The 27,726-nt window shown below is 42.3% G+C and overlaps 1 protein-coding gene and 1 long non-coding RNA gene across 4 annotated transcripts; one reads left to right on the plus strand and one right to left on the minus strand.

Annotated features, from left to right (window-relative positions):
• Positions 1 to 266: 266 nt before the first annotated feature.
• Positions 267 to 1,930, minus strand: LOC111966257 (uncharacterized). Its single transcript, XR_002877633.2, has 2 exons — positions 1,845 to 1,930; positions 267 to 1,674 (listed from the first exon to the last, which is right to left on the minus strand). It is a non-coding gene; the product is annotated as an uncharacterized lncRNA (long non-coding RNA).
• Positions 1,650 to 27,726, plus strand: LOC111966254 (guanine nucleotide-binding protein G(s) subunit alpha). Of its 3 annotated transcripts, none has more exons than XM_023990743.2 (12): positions 1,650 to 2,992; positions 4,734 to 4,806; positions 7,588 to 7,642; positions 7,838 to 7,957; positions 12,392 to 12,489; positions 18,310 to 18,364; positions 21,312 to 21,385; positions 21,566 to 21,624; positions 21,897 to 22,017; positions 25,100 to 25,230; positions 25,382 to 25,467; positions 25,721 to 27,726. In XM_023990743.2, the coding sequence occupies exons 1-12, from the start codon at positions 2,854 to 2,856 to the stop codon at positions 25,865 to 25,867; spliced, it is 1,158 nt and encodes a 385-aa protein (XP_023846511.1). In that variant the 5' UTR covers positions 1,650 to 2,853; the 3' UTR covers positions 25,868 to 27,726. The 3 variants fall into 3 exon arrangements, with proteins under 3 accessions (XP_023846511.1, XP_023846513.1, XP_023846512.1); XM_023990745.2 differs by having other exon boundaries at positions 1,651 to 2,904; XM_023990744.2 differs by having other exon boundaries at positions 1,654 to 2,992; positions 25,400 to 25,467.

Consider the following 27,726-nt stretch of genomic DNA (forward strand, 5'->3'; position numbering starts at 1 on the left):
TATATTGTCACATGCTCTTATGTAAGCATTTATAAAGACTTCAGAACTGGCAGTGGACATGCTAAGTGAACTGTGCATCTTTACTATCTGGTTAATTAACGTGTCCAGTGACCCATGACCCAACATAGTGTGCCCTCTAGTGTACAAATTAAGTGGAACATTCAAACACAGACAAACTATAGACCACACATCAATCAAATAAGTAAGCCCAAATCTCTCCTACAAGGCATACACTTTTGAGGGATAAAATTCATTTACAAATAATGCAAAATGTGGTGAATTTAATATAAACAAGTGTACAATATTAAACGATAAACAGTCTTTCTCAACCCAATTCAAGATATCTAGTCAAGTCTTCCATAAACTCTCTGACAAATGAATTTGCACATTACATCATGAATCACTGGAGTAAGGATAGAATAGGGTGTGTTTATGGACTTTTACCATATACTGAAACTGTACTTGTACAATAAAGCGTGAAAGCTAGTAAGGATGTGAATGGTAGTACCTTGTTTACAACCAAGTTATTGCTGCCATCTAGTGCTGAGAAGATGTGACAGCAACAGAGGCTAAAGCCATTACAGATCTCTAGGCAACACATTATCACAACGCAAGGTGACCATGGCATAGAAGTCATGAGATGTTGATGAATGTGAACACCATTACATCAAGAACATACTACTAGAGCATCTCTGATTCAAATAACTTTCAAACCACTGGGGATGATGAAACTATTTATACTGAGATTCTGAGTCAATACGGAGGGAACTATTTGATGACAGTCTATATACAGAGAACTGCCCAAATGGAATTCCAGGAAGACATTGAATAAAGCAATTCAAACAATGACAGTGACACACCCAAGAGACTATTTGGATCTCCAAATACAGCCCAGTAAATTAGTTCATAATAGAAAGCATGAGTCATACTCAGATTTGGAGATCTGACATGATCAAGTTTTAGAATGTGACCAGGGGGTGTCAGTGAAAGGCTTTGTCATGCGGGTAAGAATGTCCCCCAAATTGGACACATGTTCAATCCCAAATGTAGCCTACGCCATACTCAATCAGAGTATACAGTTGGGATTAGAATAAAATTGGGATTAGAATTCAGAATACTAATTCGATAGTTCCATCCTGAAGTGGCAGAACTCCATCCATCTGGTCAGCCTATATGTAACCCCTGGGTGTACAGATGAAGACAAGGAAGTTATCAGGTTTCCAGGGCATTCCATTTCATTTCCAGCCCAGTAATATAGAATAAATTAGGATTATAATCTGCAATTGAAAAAACACCCCTGTCTACTCAGTGCAAAAATGACAAGGCCTACCAACCTCATATAGTCCTAGGTTTTAGGAGCATAAACAAACCTGCTTTCGTGGTCAAGTGGGAATAATAATAAACTACTGGAAACATGTATTTTATAATCAATGGGGTAGCCTAATATAGTGCGCGTTCAAACATCCAAAAATAGAAAGAGAGTGACTCCAGTTGCCCCGTGTTAAGGATCTTGGGTCACAATCTGTTCTTTCTTTGAAGAGGGCGCCGTTTTCTCTGCAGAATTTCGCCATGCTGACGTTCTGTGGAGTCATGTGATGAAGCGCTGGTCCTTCCCAGGGTTCACTGAGCGCTGTTTGCCCCACCCCATCTCTTCAGCGCTGTCTATCTCATATACTGTTCCCGAAGAGAAAGGGAAAAATTATACCTTCAAGAATTGCTTATACCCGTGTTTAATCTTCCACGACCAGTCCAGGAGGGAACTGTCTTCATAGTGGAATGTGTTAGTACAACACGCGTTATATTTATGAATGTATATGCACATGTAAACTCTACCGAGTACCTACCATTCGAGTTCAGAAGGATATAAAACGGAGACTGACAGCGGGCTATACCTGCAAGAAACGGGACAATTCGAAGGATTTTCGTGTTTTCGTCATGTTTAGAAGATTCAGAACCCATTTAAGAATGTATTGGGGGCTATCAGAGCGCTATTAGGAGCCTTGGTGATGTGAGGAGGGATACAAATTTCAGCAACAAAAGAAAAGACAGCGAAGGGCCTTTGGATTGAGAAAAACCAGCAAGGAACAGCCATCACAGAAACGGGGGAAAATCACGAAAATTGAATTATTTTGGGGATCTAAACTGAACCGGACTCACCGTTTAGATCGAGGATCATATTATGGATATAAAAATGAGTTAAATGAAGACGGAAGCAAGGAAAATATTACACATGTAGTTCGTTAAGTGTAAATATATATTTTTTTCTCCAGTCTCCAGTCTCTGCGCGTAGAAAGGCCGCAGGAAATACGCCTTTTCCCAAAGAGATGTTTATTCTAACCCGTGTTAAAAAGATCCGGGTCAAATTTTACAGTCGAGTTTTTGTGCTATGCCGATTTTCGGTCTCTGTCACAGGCAACAGTGAGACGTGAGACCCGTGCCGTTCGTGAGATGAAAATAGGCTATTTATCCTCTCTTCAATTGAATGTGAAAGAGGCAAAACCCTCAGTCAACCTTTAAACCTGTGGATGGTCATCTATATCGGCATATAAACGCTGTATGTGAAGAAGGAAAAGCCTAATAGAATTGACCAAACTGAGAGGACGGCCTGGGTGTCGTCATCAACAGTATCCTGCCCTCTTTGACAGCAATATCAATTGAAAATACGCATTATATACACATACTTACAACCGCAATAGGACAACGTTTTAAAACAGACGTTAGTTCGACGTAACATTAAACAACAGACTGTATACATGTCGTTAATATTGTTCTCAATTCCGTCGGTCAACCGAGAGATCTAGAGTAGTTATTTTTCTTCTTCACCTTCCCCTGGACCCACTTTCTTGCGGGAAGATGGGTTGTTTGGGCAACAGTAAGACTGAAGATCAGCGAAATGAGGAGAAGGTACAAAGAGAAGCCAACAAAAAGATAGAGAAACAGCTTCAGAAGGACAAACAGCTATATAGAGCAACTCACAGGCTACTACTTTTAGGTAAATGTGAATGGAATCTGATGTGTTGCAGGCAAGGCCTCAATGGCGACATTGTTTCTAATCTTACATTTTATGTGATATAGGATTTTGTTTTCTCTGTAGGCCTTCCTGCTACACAACATAGTAATTGTACTTTTTCAATGTGACATGGTTGCTGGCATGATGTTTCAAGCTGACGTGGTGTATCAAAAGATGCAGTTAGACTTGATCCTCTAACCATTATTGAAGCCTACTTATTGCAACATTTGTTTCTTTCACATTTGATACATTGTGTCGTAGGCCTGTGTGATTGTAACAGCTCCCTCCTAATCTATATGAAACATGGGTGTCGAGCCTCTACATGTGGGTTGTGGGTGTGCTCTCAGAACTACTAGCTGCTTGAAAACTTTCAAATCCACAGGCCTGTGTATTTCGAGGTGGGCCTATGTGTGAAATAATGCACAGTGAACTCAGTCTTTGAGCACTTCTACCACTGACACTTCTCTACTCACGGTACTGTTATCACGTGAAAACAGTCAAAATGTCCTCTCTAAAGGATATTTGATTAGAAAATGCCTGAGACCGAGTGTATTGAACGCTATACCAGTATTTCCGTTGGAGAGGAAGTTGTGGCAACTAAAGTAAGCAGAACAGAACTCTCATTTAACCATGACTTCTACAATGCTGCTTTATATAGCACTGTGCTCTGCACTTTTCTATGATATGACAATGTTTTGTTGTACCATGATCAAGTTTTCAGATGTTGGCCTATTTGTGAGTTTGAATTTTGTCAGACGGTGGCGATAGACATCCGACCCTTAACCAATCATGATAAAGCTCTTACCATTTGATATCACTGCTATGGGGGATAAAAATATTAGTCATAAATCTATTTGAAATTTAGAGTATGGTCGGCACCTTTTATGCTTGATTCACACTATAGGGTCAAGTCGAGCTGTAATGGACTAGATGGTTATGCAACTACCACTGGAACCGTGCTGGTAAGGACAGTGTTAACAGACAATATCAGAGCCAGTCCAGTTCAGGTCAGCCCCATAGGCATTAGAGAGGATCTGTGATAAAGAACTTCTTTAGTTATTCTCACGTGGGGAAAGTTCACTAACCTAGACTAGCCAATCTAAAATAATCTATCAGACTTGATAGAGGTTTTACGCCTTACTTTGTGTTAGCGGTACACCCCTGGTTATAAGTGAAGCTGTTAATACTATTGTATTATTAGATTTCAACAGGTTAATATTTCACACATTTATTGCTATTTATACTGCATGTGTGGATTCACCTAACATCCCACTAATTTCAAGTTGTTTGCCTCAGACACAGGTGGAATCACGCTCAAAGGTAGAAGTTGACCCTAACCACATTAGTTTATCCAACTTAAATCCCGACCTTAACCAACTGGAGAATACAGCTATATCTGACCAGAGGTTAAGGCCAACTTTTTCCAGCTCCTGGCCTCTGTTGCTGCTGTGTGAGACCTCAGTCAAGTGGCATAATAACCCATTTCAATTAGAACTTTTCTGATCATGTTTATTTCACAGATTTTAAAATGCTGAACTATCACTTTCAACATGTCTCTCTTTACATTTTTTTTTGTTGCGTGACATTCCAAATTGGCCATCCTCGGTTGGCTGTCAGGGTAGGGCAATGTACTGTACTTTCTGAAATGTGTCTAACCACCTCTCTCGTTCTCTCTCTCGTTCCCCATCTCTTGTTCGCTCTTTCACTGTATACCTCTACACAGGGGCTGGTGAGTCAGGGAAAAGCACCATAGTGAAGCAGATGCGAATCCTACATGTGAATGGCTTCAACGCGGAGTAAGTATCGTTTTCTTCACCAGACTACGTTCCTCAACTGCGAATAAAGGTCAGGGTTTGAGACGGCCAGGGGGATTGGGGGAAAATCACAGAGGAACCCAGAATGAAAACAAACATTCAAAACACCAACTTGACCCTTATGCATCTTTCATGTATTGGTCTTTCAATACCTGAATTGTATAATACACACACTAGATGCACCTGTGCAAGAGCACATGAAGGGAGGGTAGTTACAGTTCCCTCAGTTTGAAGATTAGTGCTTCAATTGCCACTATTACTTACTGTCTAGGTGTCTCGTACTTATGCTATTTTTAAAAGTGTTGACGGAAATATTAGATTGCGGTTCAAGAATGATCAGTCCGATTGCATGGACTTCCAAAAATGAAAAGCTAATGGAGAGACGAGAAGTCAACCTTCCTTTGGAACAAACTCTGCGGGGTTCAAGCCCTGGTTGGTGACTGGTGCTTTAAGGCCCTAGTGCATTGGTTGGTAGAGGTTTAAGCCCAGGTGAGTAGGTTGGTTGGGGGTTTAGGCCTAAATGTGGAGATGGGTGAGGGTCTATGCCTCCGCAGAAGTCCCATGTAAGTGCCCAATCAGAATACGATGGTCGCATTGAAAAGACAAAAGTCGCATTTTTGTCTAATTGTGTTCAGGTCCGTCTGACCACCTCGTTATCATTGTGTGTATATTTCTCCTCAGTCTGGATGCAATCAGGCTACCAAAAGTGCAAACAATGGGTGACATCATCAGCACTCCGCCCACAAGTCTCAAGAAAACTTGTTTTGTTAGCGAGAGGCACCTAGCGTGTGAGGAATGTGTTTGCTGGCTTCATGAATGCTAGCCAAATAGCTAATATTAGTTACGCTAACCCCTTTGCAATCCCTTTAGCTTTGCTAGCTGTCTTGCTGGTTAGCTAAAGATGTTAGCTTGCTAGTTAGCTACTGTAGTTAGCTACAGTAGTTAACTACTGCCATCAAGTAGTTGTTGTGTTATATTTAGCCTTTTCCACTGTTTGCAGAATGCATACTGGCATTTGAATATAACGCTGGAAAATGAAATCCGGGCACAATGTGGACACATTTAAATGTAGGTGAAGACACACGACGTGTTCGGAATTCTATGATCAGAACTCCATGATCAGAATACAAAAACGTCATTAACTGTCAAGTCTAGACACAGCCTCTGTGCGTTGGTGGTTTGGGTTTTAGTTGCCAGTTTGTGGGGTTAGGTTTGACGGTTCAGACTCTGGTGTGGTGAGTGGCTTGGGTTAAATGAGCAAATCAGCACCTAAGGCACCCAGCATCGTGTGACCCATCTCGTGACTCCATAACACTTACAACTGCTGTGGTGTGTGTGTGTGTGTGTGCTCAGATCATCGCTTGGTCACATCCTAGATCAAGGGTGTCAAACATACGGCCCGGGGTAGTTTGACTAAAACATTTTAATAATGATAAAACCAAATCAATATACTGTTAAATGACTAAAACCAAATCGAAACTGTGTAGAAATGATAATGGACCTACATTATTACCGTTTCTTGACTGTCGAGCTGCTAATAATCACCGAAACTAAAGCTCACCGAAACTAAACTAATTTTCAGTGTGGCCCTCTGGACCTCATTGAAGACTGAATGCGGCCCCACCCCAGGCAAAATAGGTTTGACACCCCTCTCCTAGACATTTCAAACATGTATTGATTAGTTGGTTGTGTCTGTGTTAAGTTAGCTGTACTGTATATAACTTAAACGTATGGATTGTATTTCTATGGTATTTGCAATGGATAAAATGCAGGGCGGTGTGTCTGACTTCTTGAGCAATGCTTCCTCGTCAGTCCTGGAGGAAAAGATGCTCTACAAGGAATTCCTGGATGTGTTTGGTAGATTCCTGGATTATGATGTTTTTGCATTCAGTAACTTTCATTGATACGGTTCTAGGCCTAATAGCAGGATGGCTCATCCATTTGTGAAACACTGGACCAAATATATTTTGTTTTTTGTCTTCTTTAGTACATTCTTTGATAAAGATAGACACGGATGTATACACTAACACATGCTTTCTACTTCAAGTTATTGCCTATTCTCTCTCCACACGCACATATAAGCGAGCACATGCTACTTTGTAATAGCATGTGATTTTGAATGACCATCATGTTGAAAATGTAAACAAGGCCTTCTCAATTTAACACTCTTGTTTATTGGGTTAGGGGGATGTCTGTGTGGAATACAGGCCCTCCTGCTGGCTGTTACCTATTCTCTCGACTTTTCTCTCCCTTCTCTCGCTCCCTTTCTATCCCTCTCTATCTGTCGGTGTACCTCTTTCACATTCCCTCTCTTACTCCTTGAATGCTGTTTTGTGTTTTTGATGTAAACTACATATCAGTGGTAGTGCACAGTCTGCGATGGGTGCTGCTCAGCAAAGCGGTTGTTTTACAATTTAGTCGTACATTGAAGCAGTCTAGTAATGGGCTGTTGTTGCAGCTCAGATACCACTCTTACAGTTTGGGTCATGTTTGACATCGGATCATTTATAGCTATCGTGGCAGGTCGAGTATTTTCATTGGAGTCCTGTTTTTAAGTATATGAGTTTCACATAGTTGAAGATGTGTGTGTCAGTCATGAGTAATGGCAGGTTCAGAAGGGATGATAGTGAGGTGTAGTGCATGCGTCAAATGTTTCTAGACTATTATCTACATACGTTTTTGGTTTTGCTGTATCAACATTGTATGACAAAATGATATTGTAATTTAAAACATGGAAGATTGAGCTTTGGGGTTTTTTCGCAGGGAGAAGAAGCAGAAGATTCACGACATCAAGAATAATATTAAAGAAGCTATTGAGGTAAGTTTTTGGTTTGAAGCTTTCATGTCACTGTGGGTAGGTAGAATAAATACAAATCTAAACAGCTAAGCATGAATCATCAATATTTTATCAATGATTATTGAATATAAGATACCCCAAGACAATCCTGTGTTGTCACTCGATCTGTGTTGATTGTGTGTGTGTGTGTGTGTGTGTGTGTGTGTCGTTCTTTAGACCATTGTAGCGGCTATGAGTACACTGACGCCTCCCGTTCAGCTCGCCAGTCCACACAACCAATACCGGATCGAATATGTCCTCAATTTAGTCAGTCAGAAGGACTATGAATTCACATCTGTGAGTATGACAATGTTTCTACCACCCACACACAGAACATTATAGATTGTCATTGTCTTTTCATGAATGTACAGTGTATACACGTCTGTGAGTAAGCACATTATTTTCTTGTGTGTGTGTACCGTGCATGTGCACATACAGTACCAGTCAAAAGTTTGGACACACCTACTCATTCCAGGGTTTTTCTTTATTTTTACTATTTTCTACATTGTAGAATAATAGTCAAGACATCAAAACTATGAAATAACACATATGGAATCATGTAGTAACCAAAAAAGTGTTAAATATATTTGAGATTTGAGATTCTTCAAAGTAGCCACCCTTTGCCTTGATGACAGCTTTGCACACTCTTGGCATTCTCTCAAGAGCTTCCCACACCTGGATTGTGGAACATTTGCCCGTTTATTATTTAAATCATTCTTCAAGCTCTGTCAAATTGGTTGTTGATCATTGCTAGACAACCATTTTCAGGTCTTGCTATAGATCTTCAAGTATATTTAAAAACCAACTCGGCCACTCAGGAACGTTCACTGTCTTCTTGGTAAGCAACTCCAGTGTAGATTTGGCATTGTGTTTTAGGTTACTGTCCTGCTGACAGGTAAATTAATCTCCCATTGTCTGGTGGAAGGCAGACTGAACCAGGTTTTCCTCTAGGATTTTGCCTATGCTTGACTCCATTCCGTTTCTTTTTTATTTCCCGAAAAAGTCCAGAATCCTTAATGATTACAAGCATACCCATAACATGATGCGGCCACCACTATGCTTGAAAATTGGGAGAGTGGTACTCGGTAATTAATTGGATTTGCCCCAAACATAACTGTATTCAGGTCAAAAAGTGCATTTGCTTTGCCACGTTTAGCAGTATTACTTTAGTGCCTTGTTGCAAACAGGATGCATGTTTTGCATGTTTTTATTTTTATTCTGTACAGGCTTCCTTCTTTTCACTCTGTCAATTAGGTTACTATTGTGGAGTAACTATGTTCTTGATCCATCCTTAGTTTTCTCCAACACAACCACTCTGTAACTGTTTTAAAGTCACCATTGGCCTCATGGTGAAATCCCTGAACAATTTCCTTCCTCTCCGGCAACATTGTTAGGAAGGACGACTGTATCTTTGTAGTGACTGGGTGTAATGATACACCATCCAAAGTGTAATTAGTGACTTCATGCTTAAAGGGATATACAATGTCTGCTTTTTTATTTTTTTACCCATCTACCAATAGGCATTGGAAAACCTCCCTGGTCTTTGTGGTTGAATCTGTGTTTGAAATTCACTGCTCGACTGAGGTTGCCGTACAGATAATTGGATTTGTGTAAACATTTCGAAAAGCGTAACTCCACTTTGACATTATGGAGTATTGTGTGAAGGCCAGTAACCAAAAATCTAAATTTAATACATTTTTAAATTCAGGCTGTAACACAACAAAATGGGTGGGGGGGGGCGGGGGGGTCTAGGGATGTGAATACATTCTAAAGGCACTGTACATGCTGTTCATGTTCCCTTAGGAAGGCCCATCCAGCAGTCCCTGTTGTAGGTGCCAGCCTCATGGTACTGGTAGCTCTGTGGGATGTGGTACAGTACAGTAGTAATTAGCAGGTAGGGCCTCTATGGGATGCCTGTTAACTAATGGACTGCCCTGAGGGAAGGCCTGGAGGTCTCTGAGTACCACTGCTTGACACTGATTGTGCCTTTTAACGCCCCTAAATATCTCTCTGGGACCCATGTGTCAGAGGCACACTGGGACCCACACCTGAACAACAGAGTGCTTTCTGGTAGGACTTCGCTGGAAGCAAGTAGCAGGTTTCTGGATAAGTCAAACACATAGTCCATTGAATTGCATTTCTAATGGGTTTATCGATGCTTTGGGAACTTTGTTACACATTGATCACAGGAACCTTGTTAATGTTTTTGATTGAATAGTGTGCACCACAGTGAGTTTTACTTACTCCTAGGACAGACGACAACATGTTGTCACTCATCAAAATGAAAACAACCGATAGGTTAATGCTTTGCATATATTTTGTTGTTGTTACGTGTTAATTTAGGTCCACTTGAGAGTCTTCGGCTGATACAAAGTGATCTGTTACAGTTGAATGGTTGCATCCCTACCATTGCACCACAGACAGTCATTGAAGATTGCTTTCTCTTTCTTCTGAGCCTAGCACACCTGCCATAACATCTCTGAGTTTGGGTGTGTAGGGCCACATGTGAAGGCGATGTGATTGTCTGCTGCCTTGCTCTGATGTTTGGATCTCTGTGATTTAGAGTCCCCCAACTCCCCTCCATCAGGAGCTAAGGTCAGACAGTGTAACTCTCTCCCTCCCTCCTCTCTGGCACCCTCCAGGGCGGAGAGGAAACCGGTTCTACTGGTCACCTGATCTCAGAGTACATGTAGAAAAAAAGAAAGGATGAGGAAAAGGAGAAGACCTTTAGATGTGGGCGTTTCTAGGGGTAGAAGCGGGGGTAGTTTGTACAGTTATCTACTGTCTGGGCTATTCACTTCAAGTTAATTTTGTGTTTTAAGATGTCGTCTTTGTTGTGGTATGGGATTTATTTTCGGACTGCTGATTTCTCGACTGATAATGGGAGAAGTCTTATAGGTTGTCTAAACGCCAATAAAATGTCAGTTTTCTCAAATGCAAAGCTACCAGGGAACTTCCTTTCCCATGTCTCTCGCTACATGAAGATACTGTAGAAGTGTTGACCATAGAGTTGGAACGCTAGTGAGATTCCCATTTAGCCACAAATTGTGCAAGGTTTTTGCATAGCACGTGCGATGTTATAGATTGTCGTTTTAGAAACCAGGTAAAAGCAACCAGCCATGGAAACGTAGCCATTGCCTTCTGATAAACCTCAACTTGACAATTGTCCCTTTGCTTCAAAAAAAGAGTTAAAGGAAGATCAAGCTCCCTGTGATATTTGTTTTGTTGCAAAAACAACATTTGTGTATTTGAGAAAGGCCATCCCAAAGGATGAAATGGAAATGATAAAATAAAGGAAATCTAGGTGTAGTTGGCAAATATTTCCTTTTTTGCCATTAGACCTGCCTAATTCTCACTTAAAACATACATTTTCTGTGTAATAAGCTAAATCACATCTTCTGACTCCAGAGTGATCTATTCTTGCAATTTGTAGTCTATGACATTTAGATATGATAAGTAGTTTGAATGTAGTGGACTACTTTTTCAAATGAACTTTAGTTAATTAAACTGTTTTTTAAGGGTATCCTTAGTGTAGCTTCACTTCTTCCAGAGTAAAGTAATTGGCAACTTGGTAAACTGTATTTTCAGAGTAGCTTCCCGAACACTGCAAGCCGGTGGGCGGAGGCAAACAATATAGCACTGAGTCGTAGCCCCAAAGGATTCTGGTTTGGCTGCTGTAATGCAATAAGGAGTTACCAGAGGAGTTATTTTTCTCTTAAGCGCATGACTGATGATAAAGGAGGACTCTGTTACTACGACACATAATGAGTGCTCTTTTTATGGAGTGGATGCAGGGATTTCAGGTAACCCAAGCCAGACAAAAAGTGGGACAAATATATTGGGCAGCGAAACTTAAATGTTATGTGTGTGTGTGTGGCTCAATTGTTCCACAAAAGTCCAGTTGTCCAGAAGCATTTATTTTATACATGACACCGTTTCCTGTTTACCTTCATGGTCCAAATGGAGGAGGATGAAGGGAGATTTGAGACTATCTAACTTTCCATGTGCTTTTTGGCCCTCTAAATGTTGTTTAATGGGCGGGTCACTCTGGTCCTTGATAAGCTATGTGGACATTCCCACTTTATGCAAAAGATATCAAACAAGGATGTAACAGATTAGCCATTAGATATGAGTTGACTCCCCTGTTTACACCTGCACCACTTTTGTTTGCCGAGTCAAAGTAATGAAATAGGTTTCATTCAATATTATATGGGATTTTGACTTGATTATTTAGGGTTATGTCTGTGATACCTGCCAAAGATGCGTTAAGTGACCCTCCCAAGCCTGTCGACCATACGCAATCTTACTTTCTCCTCGTTGAAGGAAATGTTGAAAAACATGCCTTGTTTTTACTTTAAGGCACAATCTGTAATTTCAACGGCCTGACTAATGTCACTTGGTTTTTCCTATATTGAAGCTCCCCTTGGCCGTTACCCTCACTGGCCACAGAACCTGTTCTCCTGTCAATAAATGCCAGATTCCTAATAGGTGTGCTGCCCCATTGGAATGTAATTCTTCCCACCCCTATTTACCTTTTCTACATGTACACACGCTCTAGCCAAGCACAAAGCACACAGCATGTGGTGTCAACAAAAGATGCCGCACATCGCAGTGCCCTCAAACACAGCATGGATGGACAGGGTCCTCTTTTTTGACCTGCTTCAATTCAATTGATCCCGTCTCTCTCTTCCTCTCACATACTCTTTCTCCCTTTTTATATCTCTCTTTCAGGAGTTTTATGAAAATGCGAAGACTCTCTGGCAAGACGAGGGCGTGAGGGTGTGTTTTGAGAGATCCAATGAGTACCAGCTGATCGACTGTGCGCAGTAGTAAGTATGCACTGCACCACACGCCAAGAGAGGATCAGCAGTCTTTAGTAGCTCCAGTGCCCTTATACAGGCCTGTGTTGTTGAACATAAACAGTCTAGGCCAAAGATTAGGGGCACGTATAGCGCACTACCCAATCTTTGAAACGTATTCAATTTCATCTAAACTTTATTGTACAAAGCAATTTCCTTGAGAGACTGTTCTGATTTTCTGTGACACCTGGCAACATAATGGGCAAAGGGTTCTGCCTGAAAAATGGCCCCTAATGTTCTTTGTGTTCCTATTGCTGTGGCTGAGGGTCTGTGTAAAAGGACCCAGGAAGTGCTGTGTGATAGTGGAGCTCTGTCATGGAAGTTACTCTGCAGCTCCTCATTGCGTCTCAGTGCACACACACCACAGTATGACATCCCCAGAGCTGTCTGCATCAACAATGCCACCACTCTCTGGCTATGTGTCTCTCTCTGCCACTCTCCCTGGTACTCTCTCGCTCCACGCGCTCCCTCGTACTCGCTCGCACGCTCTCACACACGTTCTCTTCTTCTCTTTCTTTTCCTCTCCTTCACGCTTTCTCTCTCAACTGTTGTGTGGCTCCATCTCCGCATCTGTGATGTAGGATATTTGCAGCGACAGGGACCAAAAAATGGCAGGTTCTGAGTCATAAGAAGGGGTAAGCGAGATTTCACCAGCCCACCACCAGGTGTTGGGGGGGGGTGGGGGGAGTACACCACTTAACCACAGTGACTGGAGCCTCAGAGTTAAATTTGTTATGGTGGTGTTTAGGGATGCACGGTATATCTTTAAGTATATCGGAACCACCCAATATTAGCTGATAATGCTAACATCGGCATCGGCCCGATGTCTAGTTTAACGCCGATGTGCAAAACCGATGTCAAAGCTGCCGTGCATACCTATATAACGTAGGTAGATGACGTAATGACGCCACGAAAAAAATACAGAGCTACACGTGCAACACAATTCCTAACCTAGTCCACAACGTCTGCTGTGTGGATCTATTTTGAAGTTTCAAAGGAAGATAACAAAAAGGCCATATGCAACATTTGTGCTGCTATTATTTCCAGAGGGGAGAAAGTGATCTTTCGATACCACAAAACCTAATTTGAAAGTGCATCACCCCCAGACGTTCAGTGGCTACTTGGAACAATAGCAGAAAAAAACGAAGCGCACACCAACAACTAAACAAGTTAAAGTCGAGCAGTAATTTTGAAAGAGTTTAACATTTCAGCGGGACAACTCAAAGGCGAAATCCATCAACGCCAAAATAATGGTATTCATTGCCTTGACAATCAACCGTTTCTGTCGTGGATGATGTTGGCTTCGCCGACTGGTCGAGCACCTCAAGCCCCAGTACACACTACCAAGTAGGAGCTATTTTTCAGATGTTGCCCTACCGGAGTTACACAGTATTGTTGAAATGCACATCCATTAACTACTTGCTATGGGCGTCACTGCTATTAGCTTCACGGCTGACATTTGGACCAGCGATGTCAGCCCCATGAGCATGCTGAGTCTGACAGCACAGTGGGTCGACGAGGATTTCGTACTGAGAGAAGCCGCATTGCATGCTCAATAATGTGCTGGTTCTCATACCGCTGCTGCCCAGCCATCTCAATGGCATTTGAGAACATGATCACACTCCTAAGCTCCATTCGAACAACTGACTCGAGAAATAAGCTCATCAACTGTGTCTGCAGCAGACGTGATACCCTCTGTCATGGCAAAGAGACACCTGCTCTACAAAACCTTCGAAACAGACCGTGGGTTTAAAACTTGCAGAAGTACTCTGCTAGAGGCTGTGAACATGTGATTCGGTGGCATTCTCTCTGAGCCTCTTTACTGTGTCGCCACCATGCTCGATGCTAGGTACAAGGACCGCTACTTCGATGCAGACAAGAAACAGGGTTTACGTGAAATGTTAGACACAGCTAGACAAGATGGAAACGGACACAGTGCGCACCGATGAAGAGGACCCACAACAGAAGAGGCCACAGACAGAACTGAAACTTCACTGCTTGACATGTACGATGAAATCCTCTTTGAGAATGAAACGACTGAACAAATGAACAGCGAAACAGCACAGCAAGTAAGTGAAAGAAATAGGTTTTGATTATGTTTTACTGGTAATGGGGACATACGTAAATGCACACACACTGACCAAAAATAACTATTTGGTGTGTGTGTGTTTCAACTATTTAACTGTACTAGAACGTATATGAAAGGCCGCTCAAATTTTTAATATCGTTATTGGGTTTTTTGGCAAGGAAAATATCGGTATCGGCCAAAAATGTAATCAGTGCATCCCTAGTGGTGTTTGATTTTGAGCTGATTGTATAAAATATACATGTGCCAATGCTTGAAGAAACCGTGATGGGTATTTGATTGTGTTACTTAACAGTCTAGGACAACCCCTTCAGGTGGTTCAGATGGTCCAGTCCAGTTTTGGTCCCTCCCTCTCTCCCGCTCACTCTCTCACTACCTCACTCTCCTGCTCTCTCTATCTTTCACTCATTCACTCTCCTCCTCTCTCTCCTGCTCTTTCTTTCACTCACTCTCCCGCTTCCTCTCTCCCAGTCCCTCTTTCTCTCACTCACTCTTTTTTTCCCCTCTCTCGTTCTCTTCCCTTTTCTTTCTCTCCCTGGCTACTCTAGTCACACAAGATTTTGAGCTGATAGTCTATTTATAGAGCCTGTGGTTCTGTCTCTATGGCAACCATGCTGGAGGCCAGGGAGCTATTTTAGAATCTGCTCTGTAATGTCAGACTACTTTCTCTCTGTGTTTGTCTTTTGGTTTCAGGCCGGTGGGCTAGGTCAGGTTTGTGAGTGTGAACCTTTGTGGAAGGAGAGCTTACAGCTTTTACAATATTATTCTATAACGAGCAGGAAAGGAAAAAGATTAAGAGTTAATCTTCTGGAGTCTGCATAGTTATCTCTCGCCATCTTTGTGGCCATAACAAAGAATGGTAAATGTGCACGTACACACACTCACACAATCTCTCTGTGTGTTTGTCCTAGTTAGAGCTAGGTGATATGGCCTAAAAATATATTTTTTATTTTTTACATTTATGGGTGATCCACAATATATACAGTATCTAGATTTAAAATGTTTTCTCTAAATAAGCATTGTTGTACAATTTTAAAGGTAAAATACACTACATTTCAAACAGTCAGCAATAATCTATTGAATTCAGGGTTTGAAGTTATAAGCCTTCCACAACTACAAGACCCACTAATGTAATTAGTTTATCGAAATAATATAACATGTTTTTTTTTGTGCAATAATCACTGATCTGGCTTTCAAGTCTGTATATGAAAATGCCCTTTAAAAAGAAAATACATTTAACTAGAACCATGCATAATGCACATTCACTAGTAATGATTCACTTTTTGTAGCAGGCATTAGGGCTATAGAAAATTAAAACAAGTCTCATCAACAATCTCTCAAGCCCCCGAGCTAGTGATTAGCCAGCTAATCTTTATATTTCAAGTTTAGCCAATTCGGCTATATGTGCTAGCGAACAAGGTTGAATTATGAACACACAATTATTATGAACGTTAGCCTGTCCACTTTGTTCAGATGTTGAAATCAATTGGCCTACCTTATTTCTCAGAATGAGAACGAGTTGTCAATTCCTTATATAATTGTGTTTTATGCTTATTGCATATTTATAAAACAGACTAGACAGCTAGTATACCAGTATTTGGCTAAAATACTTCTAGCAGTACACCAATGCCGCGCGCTACAAACTGAGCATTAATTTTCCAGAATCAATGTTCATTGATACTCTCGTTTTAGTAGTGTCTGCTCTGTGTACAATTTGAGTAGTTGAGACTTTAAAAGGGTAGTTTGAAAAGTTAACTTATCCTCTATTACGGTAAAATAATGTCTCAATGTGTTTTGGTGTCTATAACCGATTCTGTTGGACCAAACCTGAAATACAAATAGCCCGTTGAAACCAGAAAACGCTTGTCAGAGAGGAATATGTGATCTCTTCAATTTGATGGCGTGAGAGGCAAAGGAAGGGGGGGAGGGACTTGGTTTGGTGTGTGTGTAAACCATAGAGGAAGAGGGGAAGCGAGAGGTTTCACTCTCGCAAAAAGTCTTAAATAAGGCGAATGATTTTCTATGAGCTTATTTTGGACATAAGTTTGTCGCCTCTGCCTTTCGGACTCCCATTGTTAGGGTGGAGACGTGCATCTCGTCATATTAAGATCGCTGGTGTAAATGGGAAGGTGCACAGAGGAGCGAAGGGGACGAGACCAAAAAATACCACATGAGTACAAGCGGACATAAATGCTATTAAAAACGAAAAAAGAACAAAATCTCAATTCTTGCGATACAGGCATTTGGATTGTCGCGCCAAAACGTACATTAAAATGAATTCGATATATTGCCTAGTTCTAGCCCTCTAGGTTCTAGGTCTCTCCCAGTGAGTGCCGACTCATTCCTGCCATGTCTCACCTGTAGTTAGGCCTGCCCCATTCCACCCCACCATGTCACATTCCTGGTTATCCAGAGGCTCGGCATTCCTCTGTGTTAAGTAGGCTTGTGAGACCAGGCCAGCATTCGTCTGTCACACACTGTTTGTGACGTTCAGTTGTATTAGCCACTCTATAGGTACTGTTTAAACCCAAGTGAAATATCAGTTGTTAACGTATGTATTGGAATGGGACATTCGTTTCAAAGTCAGTATGACTACAGGACTGGAAACATTGGCAACAATATAATCTGTAAGTGTCTCTACAAATGTATGCTAGTGTTTCTCTCCACCCCCTGGTTCCTGACCTGGACCAACACTGGTCCCTAGGATGTTAATAACTGGCTGCTCATTTAGCCGACACTGATATAATCAGCTTTCAAGTTAACTAACGGACAACAATATTTAATGTACATGTAGTTAAATCATTCTACATATTCCTAATTTACTCTTTCTGCAAGTGCTGGATTTTCGCCCACAGCGGCGAAATCCACCATTCACTGTGATCTTACCTCCAACACAGATGTCCACAGATTAACCCGTCTTTCTCAGTATAGTGCCATTTTGCTATTTCCTTTTACAATACATCCCTCCATTTTACTGTGATGTGTTACGAGGGTCCTGAACCTCGCTATTTGTAACATTTATACTGATATTGCCCTAAAATAAATACTTTATCCAAGAGTATAATAATGATATTTCCCATTGACTGGTCACGGTTTTTCAGATCCCCTAACAGTACAGTTTTCACATCCATCTGAATCCTGGTATTATGACATAACAACCATTCCTGGACCTGACTCCAAAAGCGAGCCACCGATGGACAGTACCAGAAAAGATGCTCTATTGATTGTTTCCTCGTGGCACAAGGCTGACTTTTCATTGCCCCATATATTGAGCATTCTTTTTGTAGCAAGTATTTTATATAATAGCTTCAATTAAAACGAATGGATTGATGGGTCAATTGTTTTATTGATCAGATAATAGACCAGATGCCAAGGTATTGGGACATCAAAAACCTGTTCCCAAGCAACTTGAATTTTATATACAGCATTGCTGTCTCAAGTCCTACTTCTCAAGTCCTAGTTTGTATCTCAATTGGCCTCCAAAGAGGAAGGAGTGATGGCTTACTGCAGGTTAGTCTCTCCCTAGCACAAAGATAGTTGGAGAAACACAGGTCTATACAATGCTATTGAGCTCAGTGGTTTCTACCTGTCCCCACACAGAACAGCTTCCCATAAGGCTCACTCACTGCCCCTGCTAACTGTTGATGAGAATTCCGCCATTTTGTCCTGTTCATCCTTCTGAATCTCTGTTTCTTTCTTCTCAGCTTTCTAGACAAGATTGATATTGTGAAGCAGAGTGACTACACTCCCACTGATCAGGTGAGTTTCCGTGGTCTCAATGTCGCCTTTACCAGAGACCGAGGGATACATCTCAAATCTAATTTTATTTGTCAAATGTGCCGAATACAACCGGTGTAGACCTTACCGTGAAATGCTTACTTACAAGCCCTTAACCAACAATGCAGTTCAAGAAATAGTTAAGAAAATATTTACTAAATAAACAAAAGTAAAAATAATAATAAAAAGTAACACAATAAAAAAAAAAAACGAGGCTATATACAGGGGGTACCGGTACCGAGTCAATGTGCGGGGGTACAGGTTATTTGAGGCAATTTGTACATGAAGGTAGGGGTAAAGTGACTGTGTGGCCGATGTGAAATGGCTAGCTAGTTAGCGGTGGTGCGCGCTAATAGTGTTTCAATCGGTGATGTCACTCGCTCTGAGACCTAGAAGTAGTTGTTCCTCTTGCTCTGCAAGAGTCGCGGCTTTTGTGGAGAGATGGGTAACGATGCTTCGTGAGTGACTGTGGTTGATGTGTGCAGAGGGTCCCTGGTTCGAGCCCAGGTTGGGGTGAGGAGAGGGACGGAAGCTATACCGTACATATGCATAGATAATAAACAGCGCGTAGCAGCAGTGTAAAAACAAAGGGAGGGGGTGTCAATGTAAATAGTCTGGGTGGCCATTTGATTAATTGTTTAGCAGTCTTATGGCTTGGGGGTAGAAGCTGTTAAGGAGCCTTTTGGACCTAGACTTGGCACTCCGGTACAGCTTGCCATGCGGTAGCAGAGAGAACAGTATGACTTGGGTTACTGGAGTCTTTGACAAAAAAAATTCGCCTTCCTCTGACACCGTCTAGTATATAGGTCCTGGATGGCAGGAAGCTTGGCCCCAGTGATGTACTGGGCCTTATGCACTGCCCTCTGTAGCACCTTACAGTCGGATGCCGAGCAGTTGCCATACCGGTCAGGATGCTCTCGGTGGTGCAGCTGTAGAACTTTTTGATGATCTGGGGACCCATGCCAAATCTTCTCAGTCTCCTGAAGGGGAAAAGGTGTTGTCCTGCCCTCTTCATGACTGTCTTGGCGTGTTTGGACCATGATAGTTTGTTGGTGGACACCAAGGAATTTGAAACTCTCAAACTGTTTGGCCCGCCTTTTCCTGTAGTCCACGAACAGCTCCTTTATCTTGCTCACACCTTTATCTTGCTCACATGTTGTGCTAGGTTGTCCTAGCACAACACTGCCAGGTCTCTGACCACCTCCCTATCGAATTTCTCATCGTTGTCATGGTGATCAGGCCTACCACTGTTGTGTCGTCATCAAACTTAATGATGGTGTTAGTTGTGCTTGGCCACGCAGTCGTGGGTGAACAGGGAGTACAGGAGGGGACTAAGCACCCACCTCTGAAGGGCCCCAGTGTTGAGGATCAGCATGGCAGATGTGTTGTTGCCTTCCCTTACCAACTGGGGGTGGCCCGTCAGGAAGTCCAGGATCCAGTTGCAGAGGGAGTTGTTTAGTCCCAGGGTCCTTAGCTTAGTGATGAGCTTTGTGGGCACTATGGTGTTAAACGCTGAGCTGTAGTCAATGAACAGCATTCTCACATAGGTGTTCCTTTTGTCCAGGTGGGAAAGGGCAGTGTGGAGTGTGGTTTGAGATTGCGCAATCTGTTGGTGAATTGGAGTGAGTCTAGGGTTTCCGGGAGGATGGTGTTAATGTGAGCCATGACCAGCCTTTCAAAGCACTCCATGTCTACCGACGTAAGTGCTATGGGGCGGTAGTCTTTTAGACAGGTTACCTTCACTTTCTTGGGCACAGGCACTAAGGTATTCTGCCGGTATTACAGACTCGGTCAGGGAGAGGTTGAAAATGTCAGTGAAGACACTTGCCAATTGGTCCGCGCATGCTTTGAGTACACGTCCTGGTAATCCGTCTGGCCTTGTGAATGTTGACCTGTTTTAAAGGTCTTGCTCACATCAGCTACAGAGAGCGTGATCACACAGTTGTCCGAAACAGCTGCTGCTCTCATGCATGCTTCAGTGTTGCTTGCCTAGAAGCGAGCAGAAAAGGCAGTTAGCTCGTCTGGTAGGCTCGCGTCACTGGGCAGCTCGCGGCTGGGTTTGCAACCCCTGCCACATCTGACGAGCGTCATAGCCGGAGTAGTAGGATCAAATTTTTGTCCTGTGTTGACACTTTGCCTGTTTGATGGTTCATCTGAGGCTATAGCGAGATTTCTTATAAGCGTCCAGATTAGTGTCCCACAGATGTTGCCTGTAATCCATGGCTTCTGGTTGGAATATGTATATACGGTCACTGTGGGGACGATGTCGCTGATGCAAGTGACTGACGTGGTATACTCCTGAATGCCATTGGATGAATCCCGGAACATAGTCCAGTCTGTGCTAGCAAAACAGTCCTGTAGCATAGCATCCGTGTCATCTGACCACTTCCGTATTGAGCGAGTCACTACCGTTGGTAGGATAGTCTTGATTGTAGATCAAGGATTGATTGCACGTTGGCCAATAGGATGCATGGTAGTGGCAGTTTACCCACTCGCCGACGAATTCTCACAAGTCACCGCGACCTACGACCCCTGTATTTCCGTCTTTTCTTCATGGGAATGACGGGAACCTTGGCCTGGTTTCGGGAAAGCAATGTCCTTAACGTATGACTCATTAAATAAAACAATTACGTCCAGTTTTGAGGTGAGTAATCGCCGTTCTGTCCAGAATCTATTTTCTGTCATAAGAGACGGTAGCAGCAACATTATATACAAAATAAGTTAAAACAATGTGAAAAAACAAACAAAATAGCACAGTTGGTTAAGAGCCTGTAAAAATGGCAGCCATCCCCTCTGGCGCCATTATAAGTACACCCTATTCCCTGTATAGTGCCCACTGTACTCGATCATCAACTTTTCATAATATTGATTGATATTGATAAATATAAAGCAGATGAATGACTCTAGTCTTTCTTTTGTCCTCTCTCAGGACCTACTGAGATGCCGAGTGCTCACCTCTGGGATCTTCGAAACCAGATTTCAGGTGGACAAAGTAAATTTCCAGTGAGTATAACCCCGGGTTATCGTCCCATTCGGTTATTAGTACAACACTCGGAAGAGAAATCTCCAACTCGGCCCTGCAGACGTTTACGAGTCCATGCAGTGCAGCTAACATGTGATTCATCACTACGCCACAAGGTGGTAGTGTGTGGTGTTAGTCTCACTTTGCCATTTCTTCAACAGCATGTTTGATGTTGGCGGTCAAAGGGATGAACGTCGGAAATGGATCCAGTGCTTTAATGGTAACATTTGTTTTTCCATTTGATCTGGCCAACCCAATAGAGAATAACTCGCAATTCAGATCTCATTTATAGATCATTTTTAGTCTTAGAAGGGTCTTGGTCTGTAGCCTCGTTCCTCTAAAGGTTTCCTGTATTTTCCTACCATCGCTTTTCTGCTATGACTGTGTGTTTCGAGCTTAGGCTTAAAGCTTAAGTGCCTTTTGACTGTGTCATTGATTGCAGTTTACAAAACCATTTTGTCTGTGTCCTTCCTCCCTCTGTCTTCCCCACAGATGTAACAGCCATTATTTTCGTGGTGGCCAGTAGCAGCTACAACATGGTGATCCGGGAGGATAATCAGACCAACCGTTTACAGGAGGCTCTCAATCTATTCAAGAACATTTGGAACAACAGGTGACACACAAATGCACGCACACACACCAGTGGCGGTTGTTGCCGTTCGGTGCGCTTCTTTTTTCCCCTATTAAAGCATATTGGATGACTGTCATTCATATTCCATTCACGCAGCTCAGGTTTAGGCTACTACATGATACTCACATTTTCCCTATACCAATCATGAGGTTGCTACAACCTAGCCTACAAATGAAAGTTTATAACGTAGGTGCACAGGTCAAGAGACAAATTGGAGTAATCAAGGTGACAGACAGCGAGTGACACATTCAGTAAGGCCTCGCATATTGTTGCCTGCGTCTAACTAATTTGGGGGTTAATCATTAGTCCACTTAAACAAGAGTTTCTGTTGGACAAATTCAGGTAGGTCCCTCCTAGGACTGTGGCGGTCATGAGATTTTGAACGCCGGTTATTGTCATGCAAAAGAATGCCAGTCTCACGGTAATTGACTGTTAGTGAACGTAAACACGTTTTGGTTGTGGAAGAGCGAAAAAGTAGGGAACTTCTCTGTTCTCGCATCTTGCGCTCTCCTCACCTTTACCCTTCGCTTTGTGGACTTCATGTATTTCTATTTCAGCTTTACAATAATTTTAATGATCTTCTGATTTAATCTCTTCAGTTTGTATTGGAAAGAGAAGGGTTAGTAGTGAAGAGTGGCGCAGCGGTCCTAAGGCACTGCACCTCAGTGCGTCACTACAGTCCTTGGTTCGAATCCAGTCTGTATCACATCCGGCTGTGATTGGGAGTCCCATAGGGCGGCGTACAATTGGTCTAGCATCGTCCGGGTTTGGCCAGGGTAGGCCGTCATTGTAAATAAGAATTTGTTCTTAACTGACTTGCCTAGTTAAATAAAGGTTACATTTAAAATAATAAATACAATTTAAAAAATATATCTAATCAGGATTTTCTTTGGTAGTCTCTAGGTAGAAAAATCTAGCTCGCTCAGCCAGCCATTGGCTAGGACAGAAGGCCTGTGCCATTCAACTGTATTGGAGCAGAATTTTGTAGTGACAGTGGAATTAAACAATCATATTTTGACTTGCAATGGGTGGGCCCGTAAAAAGATAGAACAAGTTGACAGATATTTCACCGGCATCCGCTTGGCGTTTCCACTCACTACCAAATATGGTAGTGGGAGAAGATGGAACGAGATGGATTTTGGCCAACATTCTGCACATTGTCATCGATTTTAAAATAATAATAATAATAAAAAATAAAAAAATTGATCTCAATACGGTTTTCTGTTCCCAAAACTAGAATCTGTTATGAACAGATTGCGAAAGGTTTTTAAAAATGGTGTTTAGGAGTGCAAATGTGAATTGAGTTATTGCACATTTGCACGTCACATAATAGGCGTTCCCTGACGGAAATATGCAAATACATACTAGAACGCGCCAAAATGATCTCGCTAGCTCCCGCTTGGTTTGGTTTTCCCCACTTTGACTCATTTGTTCCAATCGGAAACGACAGGCTGTGGTCTGTCTTGGTTTAGTTATAACATCTTTGACGTCACTACTGAGCACAGTATAAAGTAATCAGTGGCGCAAGCAGTAGTGTCCCCACGCTAAAAGCCAATTTAGGCTTGATCCGAAAATGTGGTCGGAGGCTTCGTATGGAGGGTGTGATGCAGTTGTGGAGCCTCCGGAGGCACGTAGAGGCAAGATTAAGCTCCATACCGCATCGCCATCGTACACATTTTGTACCAATGTGGAGTGCTCCGCATTGACATGATTGGTTGACAGTAGGTGGGGGCGGTACGTTCTGTATAAACACAAAGCCCTGACGTCTGTGGAGGCTGCATGATCACAGTAAATGCCACTTCAGATGTCGGATTGACCATGCAGAGCCTTTTACACTAGTAACATTAGCTAGCTTGTGTTGTAGTAGTGAGACGATAGTGGCTGCAGCAGCTGTTTTCAACTTTAAGGTGGGTGTTGTTGCTAATTTGTTAGCAACACCCTTTTCAAGATACACTGAAAAGTTTGAAAGTTAATGTGTTTATTTTTGTTTGATGCAACGTATTGGAAGATTTTTGGTCCCTCTGAAGGTCCTATAGTCACGGTTCACCACTGTATTAATGTTATAGTCAACAAACTAGAACTAAGGCGTTAGTATACCCACAATCCAATCCATGTGTACAATCACACAGTACAATGTACAGCAAGCAGTTTAGTAGTTACACCGGGGCCCCCAGTGGCAATAAGTTAGTAAAAACGAACGCTTACCTTGACTTGAAGGAGTTGCAGTGTTGGATAGTCTTAGCCAGCCAGCTAACATAAATAGCATTCCTCTCTGTTTGTCAGGTTGTTGACTAGGCCAAATTAGATGCATTTTCGAACTAAAAGAAAGGTAAACTAAGAAGAAAAGAACATACAAAGCAGTATAGCTAGCTAGCTCTCTTTGCTGCTTCTCCTTAATATGACAAAATTAATTTGTTAACTGTACAACTGTCTTTCTGAGTCAACTACTCACCGCACTTTATGCACTGCAGTCTTAGCTAGCTGCAGCTTATGCTTTCAGTTGTAGATTCATTTCTGATCCTTTGATTGGATGAACAACATGTCAGTTCATACTGCAGCTGATAGAGCTCATAGGTTGAAGTACGTCCCCCGAAGTCGTCCTAATTACTGTGTAAGTCTATGGAAGCGGGTGAGAACCATGAACCTCCTAGGTTTTGTATTGAAGTTAATGTACCCAGAGGAGGACAGAAAATAGCTGTCCTCTGGGGATAATGTAGACGTTCATTGCAAAACAGTGTTTTAATCATTTATTTGGCGACGTGAATATATTTAGTAAAGTTTTATCTAAAAAGGATAACTTTTTAAAAAACTTTTCCCTTTTTACTTATGAAATTTACTGAGTAGGATGGTCCTCCCCTTCCTCCTCTGAGGAGCCTCCACTGACACACACAGAGAAACGCACACAACCCATGACACCCACTATCCACGAACAATGAAGATTCATTCTATTCCTCTGTTCTATTAAAATGCTCTCATCATAAATCTAATTTGCTAGCCCTAATGGACCACTGATTGCTTTCTGCCAGTGTATTTACCCAGCATCTCTGTGTGTTTGTCTCTTTAGGTGGCTACGGACCATTTCTGTCATCCTATTCCTCAACAAACAGGACCTGCTAGCGGAGAAGGTGTTGGCTGGGAAATCAAAAATCGAAGAGTATTTCCCAGAGTTTGCACGCTACACCACACCGGATGATGGTGAGACACACACAGACTGCTTCTGATTTTAGCCACAGTAGGTGGCTCCTGAATGTTCTTTCCTGTGGCTGATAAGTAGTCGCCATAGCGAACTGTGGCACTGACAATGTGTGATGGTGTACTAGAATCCAATCATAACACTCATCATCAGTCTCTCACGCTTCTATAGCGACACCGGAAGCAGGGGAGGACCCGCGCGTCACGAGGGCAAAGTACTTCATACGAGATGAGTTCCTGGTAAGTGCAGACATTCCGATGTCTCCCCTGCTAATGTTACGTAGAATCTTATGGTATTGATTACAAAATAGTATCTAATCGCAACAAAAGATGACAAATGAGATGACTTTCTCTTACTCGTATTGAATAAGTTAGCAGGAAGGCTAACGTGCAGTAAGTGTTAGATTTGTTATTGAGTCAAATGGATGATGTCCTGATGGTGGTAGTGCATGTTTGTCTCATTGTGCTTCACTACGTCATTTTTTTTCTCCAGAGGATCAGCACAGCCAGCGGAGACGGCAGGCACTATTGTTACCCCCATTTTACCTGCGCCGTGGACACGGAAAACATCCGCCGGGTCTTCAACGACTGTCGGGACATCATTCAGCGGATGCACCTTCGGCAGTACGAGCTCTTGTGATGGGAGGGGACTGCAACAGACTCTGAACCCCGACCTCCGGTCCCACCCTGACCCCCACTCCCCCTTCCCTGGAACCCACCCCTGTCGCCCTGACTCTGTGTGCTCTTGGGGACTCCTGAAGTCAAACTAGACATGAGAGCTACAGCGCAACCAGGAAATTGGTATTGAAATACTGCAAAACACAGAATACATCCAAGTCAGATCAGCTGAACTCCACTGCATTTTAGCACTGTGCTCAAGACTTGAACCCATTTCACCACACACACACACACACACACACACACGCGTGAGTACGCACACTGACATGGCACCGGACCGTCTTTCTTTCACAACCTCAGTTCAAATTTTGACACACACACAGACACACTCTTAGGCACACTTAATCTCAATTTACCCATAACTGCTTGCATACAGAAAAATAACCCCACACGCTTTTACTCGACTGCATGGTCACTGGTCCTGAACTGAGCAAGTCCCGAGTCTTAGCTGCTTACTGGCTGCAGCCACAGATTGACTGGCTCAGTGTTTTCAATGAATCACAGCCAAGATACCTACCAGGAGCAATTTCAATGACGGACAATGAACCAGAGAAGCATCATGGTGAGCGGTGCTTGGGGGAAGGGAATATTTATGTGAATTTGGTGGAGCTTGGACACCATGACGCCCACAGGATTGTCACATGACTTTGCCTTGTTGGTACAGCAGCGGAAGGAAAAAGGCCAACGTTCACAGAACTCAACGGAGTGCAAAGCCCATATACAGTACAGCACCATATAAGTTAAGAGAAATCTGATCAGCCCTGTTTCTGTCTCCACGGTTTGTCTGTGTAGACTGTTGTGCCATTGTGCCCTGTGCGCGCTCTCACACACTCTCTCTCGCCTCTTTCACTCCCTGTCCTCTCTCTTAACTTCACCACATACCATGCACTGTTACTTTACTGGCAATGCTCTTTGTTATGTTTTTAAAGAAAAAAATCCTGAAATTAAAAAAAGAGGAAGATAACGATAAATGGGACACTAATCTTTACTCATGTGGTCACTCTCCCGTCACCCCCTCCCTCCTACCCTACACCTCCTTCCTACCCCTCCTTCCTCCTTCCCAGGCTCTCTGTATCTCTTTACTTTACTGCTGAACTATTATTCTTGTACAGACTGTAAAATGTATTATTTTGTACAACTTTATTGAAAATTTACCTTAAGAAGATCCCTGTGCCTTGATCACGACTGTACGTGTATAACGAGCTAAAGTGGGTGTTATACTGCGCTGTATAGATTGGCCAGTTTCCCCCCCTCTCTCTCTCCAGGGAAGGGGAACAACCATTCGTAGCTTTGGATTTTTAATTTCCCTCCCCCATCTCCCCTTTATGATTTAAATGTCTATTTTTGGATCCATATACCCAAAAAATATAAATATATGAAATGTCTATGGATTTAAAAAAGTATTTTATTAGAATCAAAGAACCTTGCCACATTGTACACTTTATAGTGTGCCTATTGCTGTAACTTAAATTCTTTTCGATTAGGTTTTGTTCAGGTTTTGTTTCATTAGCGAACAACATGAAGGGTGAGAGTTTATTTACCTTTTTTTTTTTAAATTTCATTTATAGCTTAAAGGTAAAAGGTAATAACAAATATCCAAATGCAAAACATTGCTTGTTTCTACATTATTTTTTTTTCTTTTGCTAAAGAAAACAAACAATTGTATTGTTTTGGGGTCCTTCCTAGTGTTGCACAACAGACGGACTGTACAGTATTACACTTTCACTTCAGTGCCCTAGTTTTCATTTACTGTGTACATCAAAAATGGGTCTCTACTTTCAGGAGAGGAGCTCTGCGAAATAAAGGTTTTTGGTGCAGACA

This window comes from Salvelinus sp. IW2-2015, linkage group LG7, assembly GCF_002910315.2.
Source record: "Salvelinus sp. IW2-2015 linkage group LG7, ASM291031v2, whole genome shotgun sequence".
Lineage (NCBI taxonomy): Eukaryota > Metazoa > Chordata > Actinopteri > Salmoniformes > Salmonidae > Salvelinus > Salvelinus sp. IW2-2015.

Coding starts and splice junctions, on each gene's coding strand:
- LOC111966254 (XM_023990743.2), top strand. CDS start 2,854: ATGGGTTGTTTGGGCAACAGTAAGACTGAAGATCAGCGAAATGAGGAG. Junction 7,643..7,837: donor ATATTAAAGAAGCTATTGAG/GTAAGTTTTTGG, acceptor GTCGTTCTTTAG/ACCATTGTAGCGGCTATGAG. Junction 21,386..21,565: donor GTGGACAAAGTAAATTTCCA/GTGAGTATAACC, acceptor TTTCTTCAACAG/CATGTTTGATGTTGGCGGTC.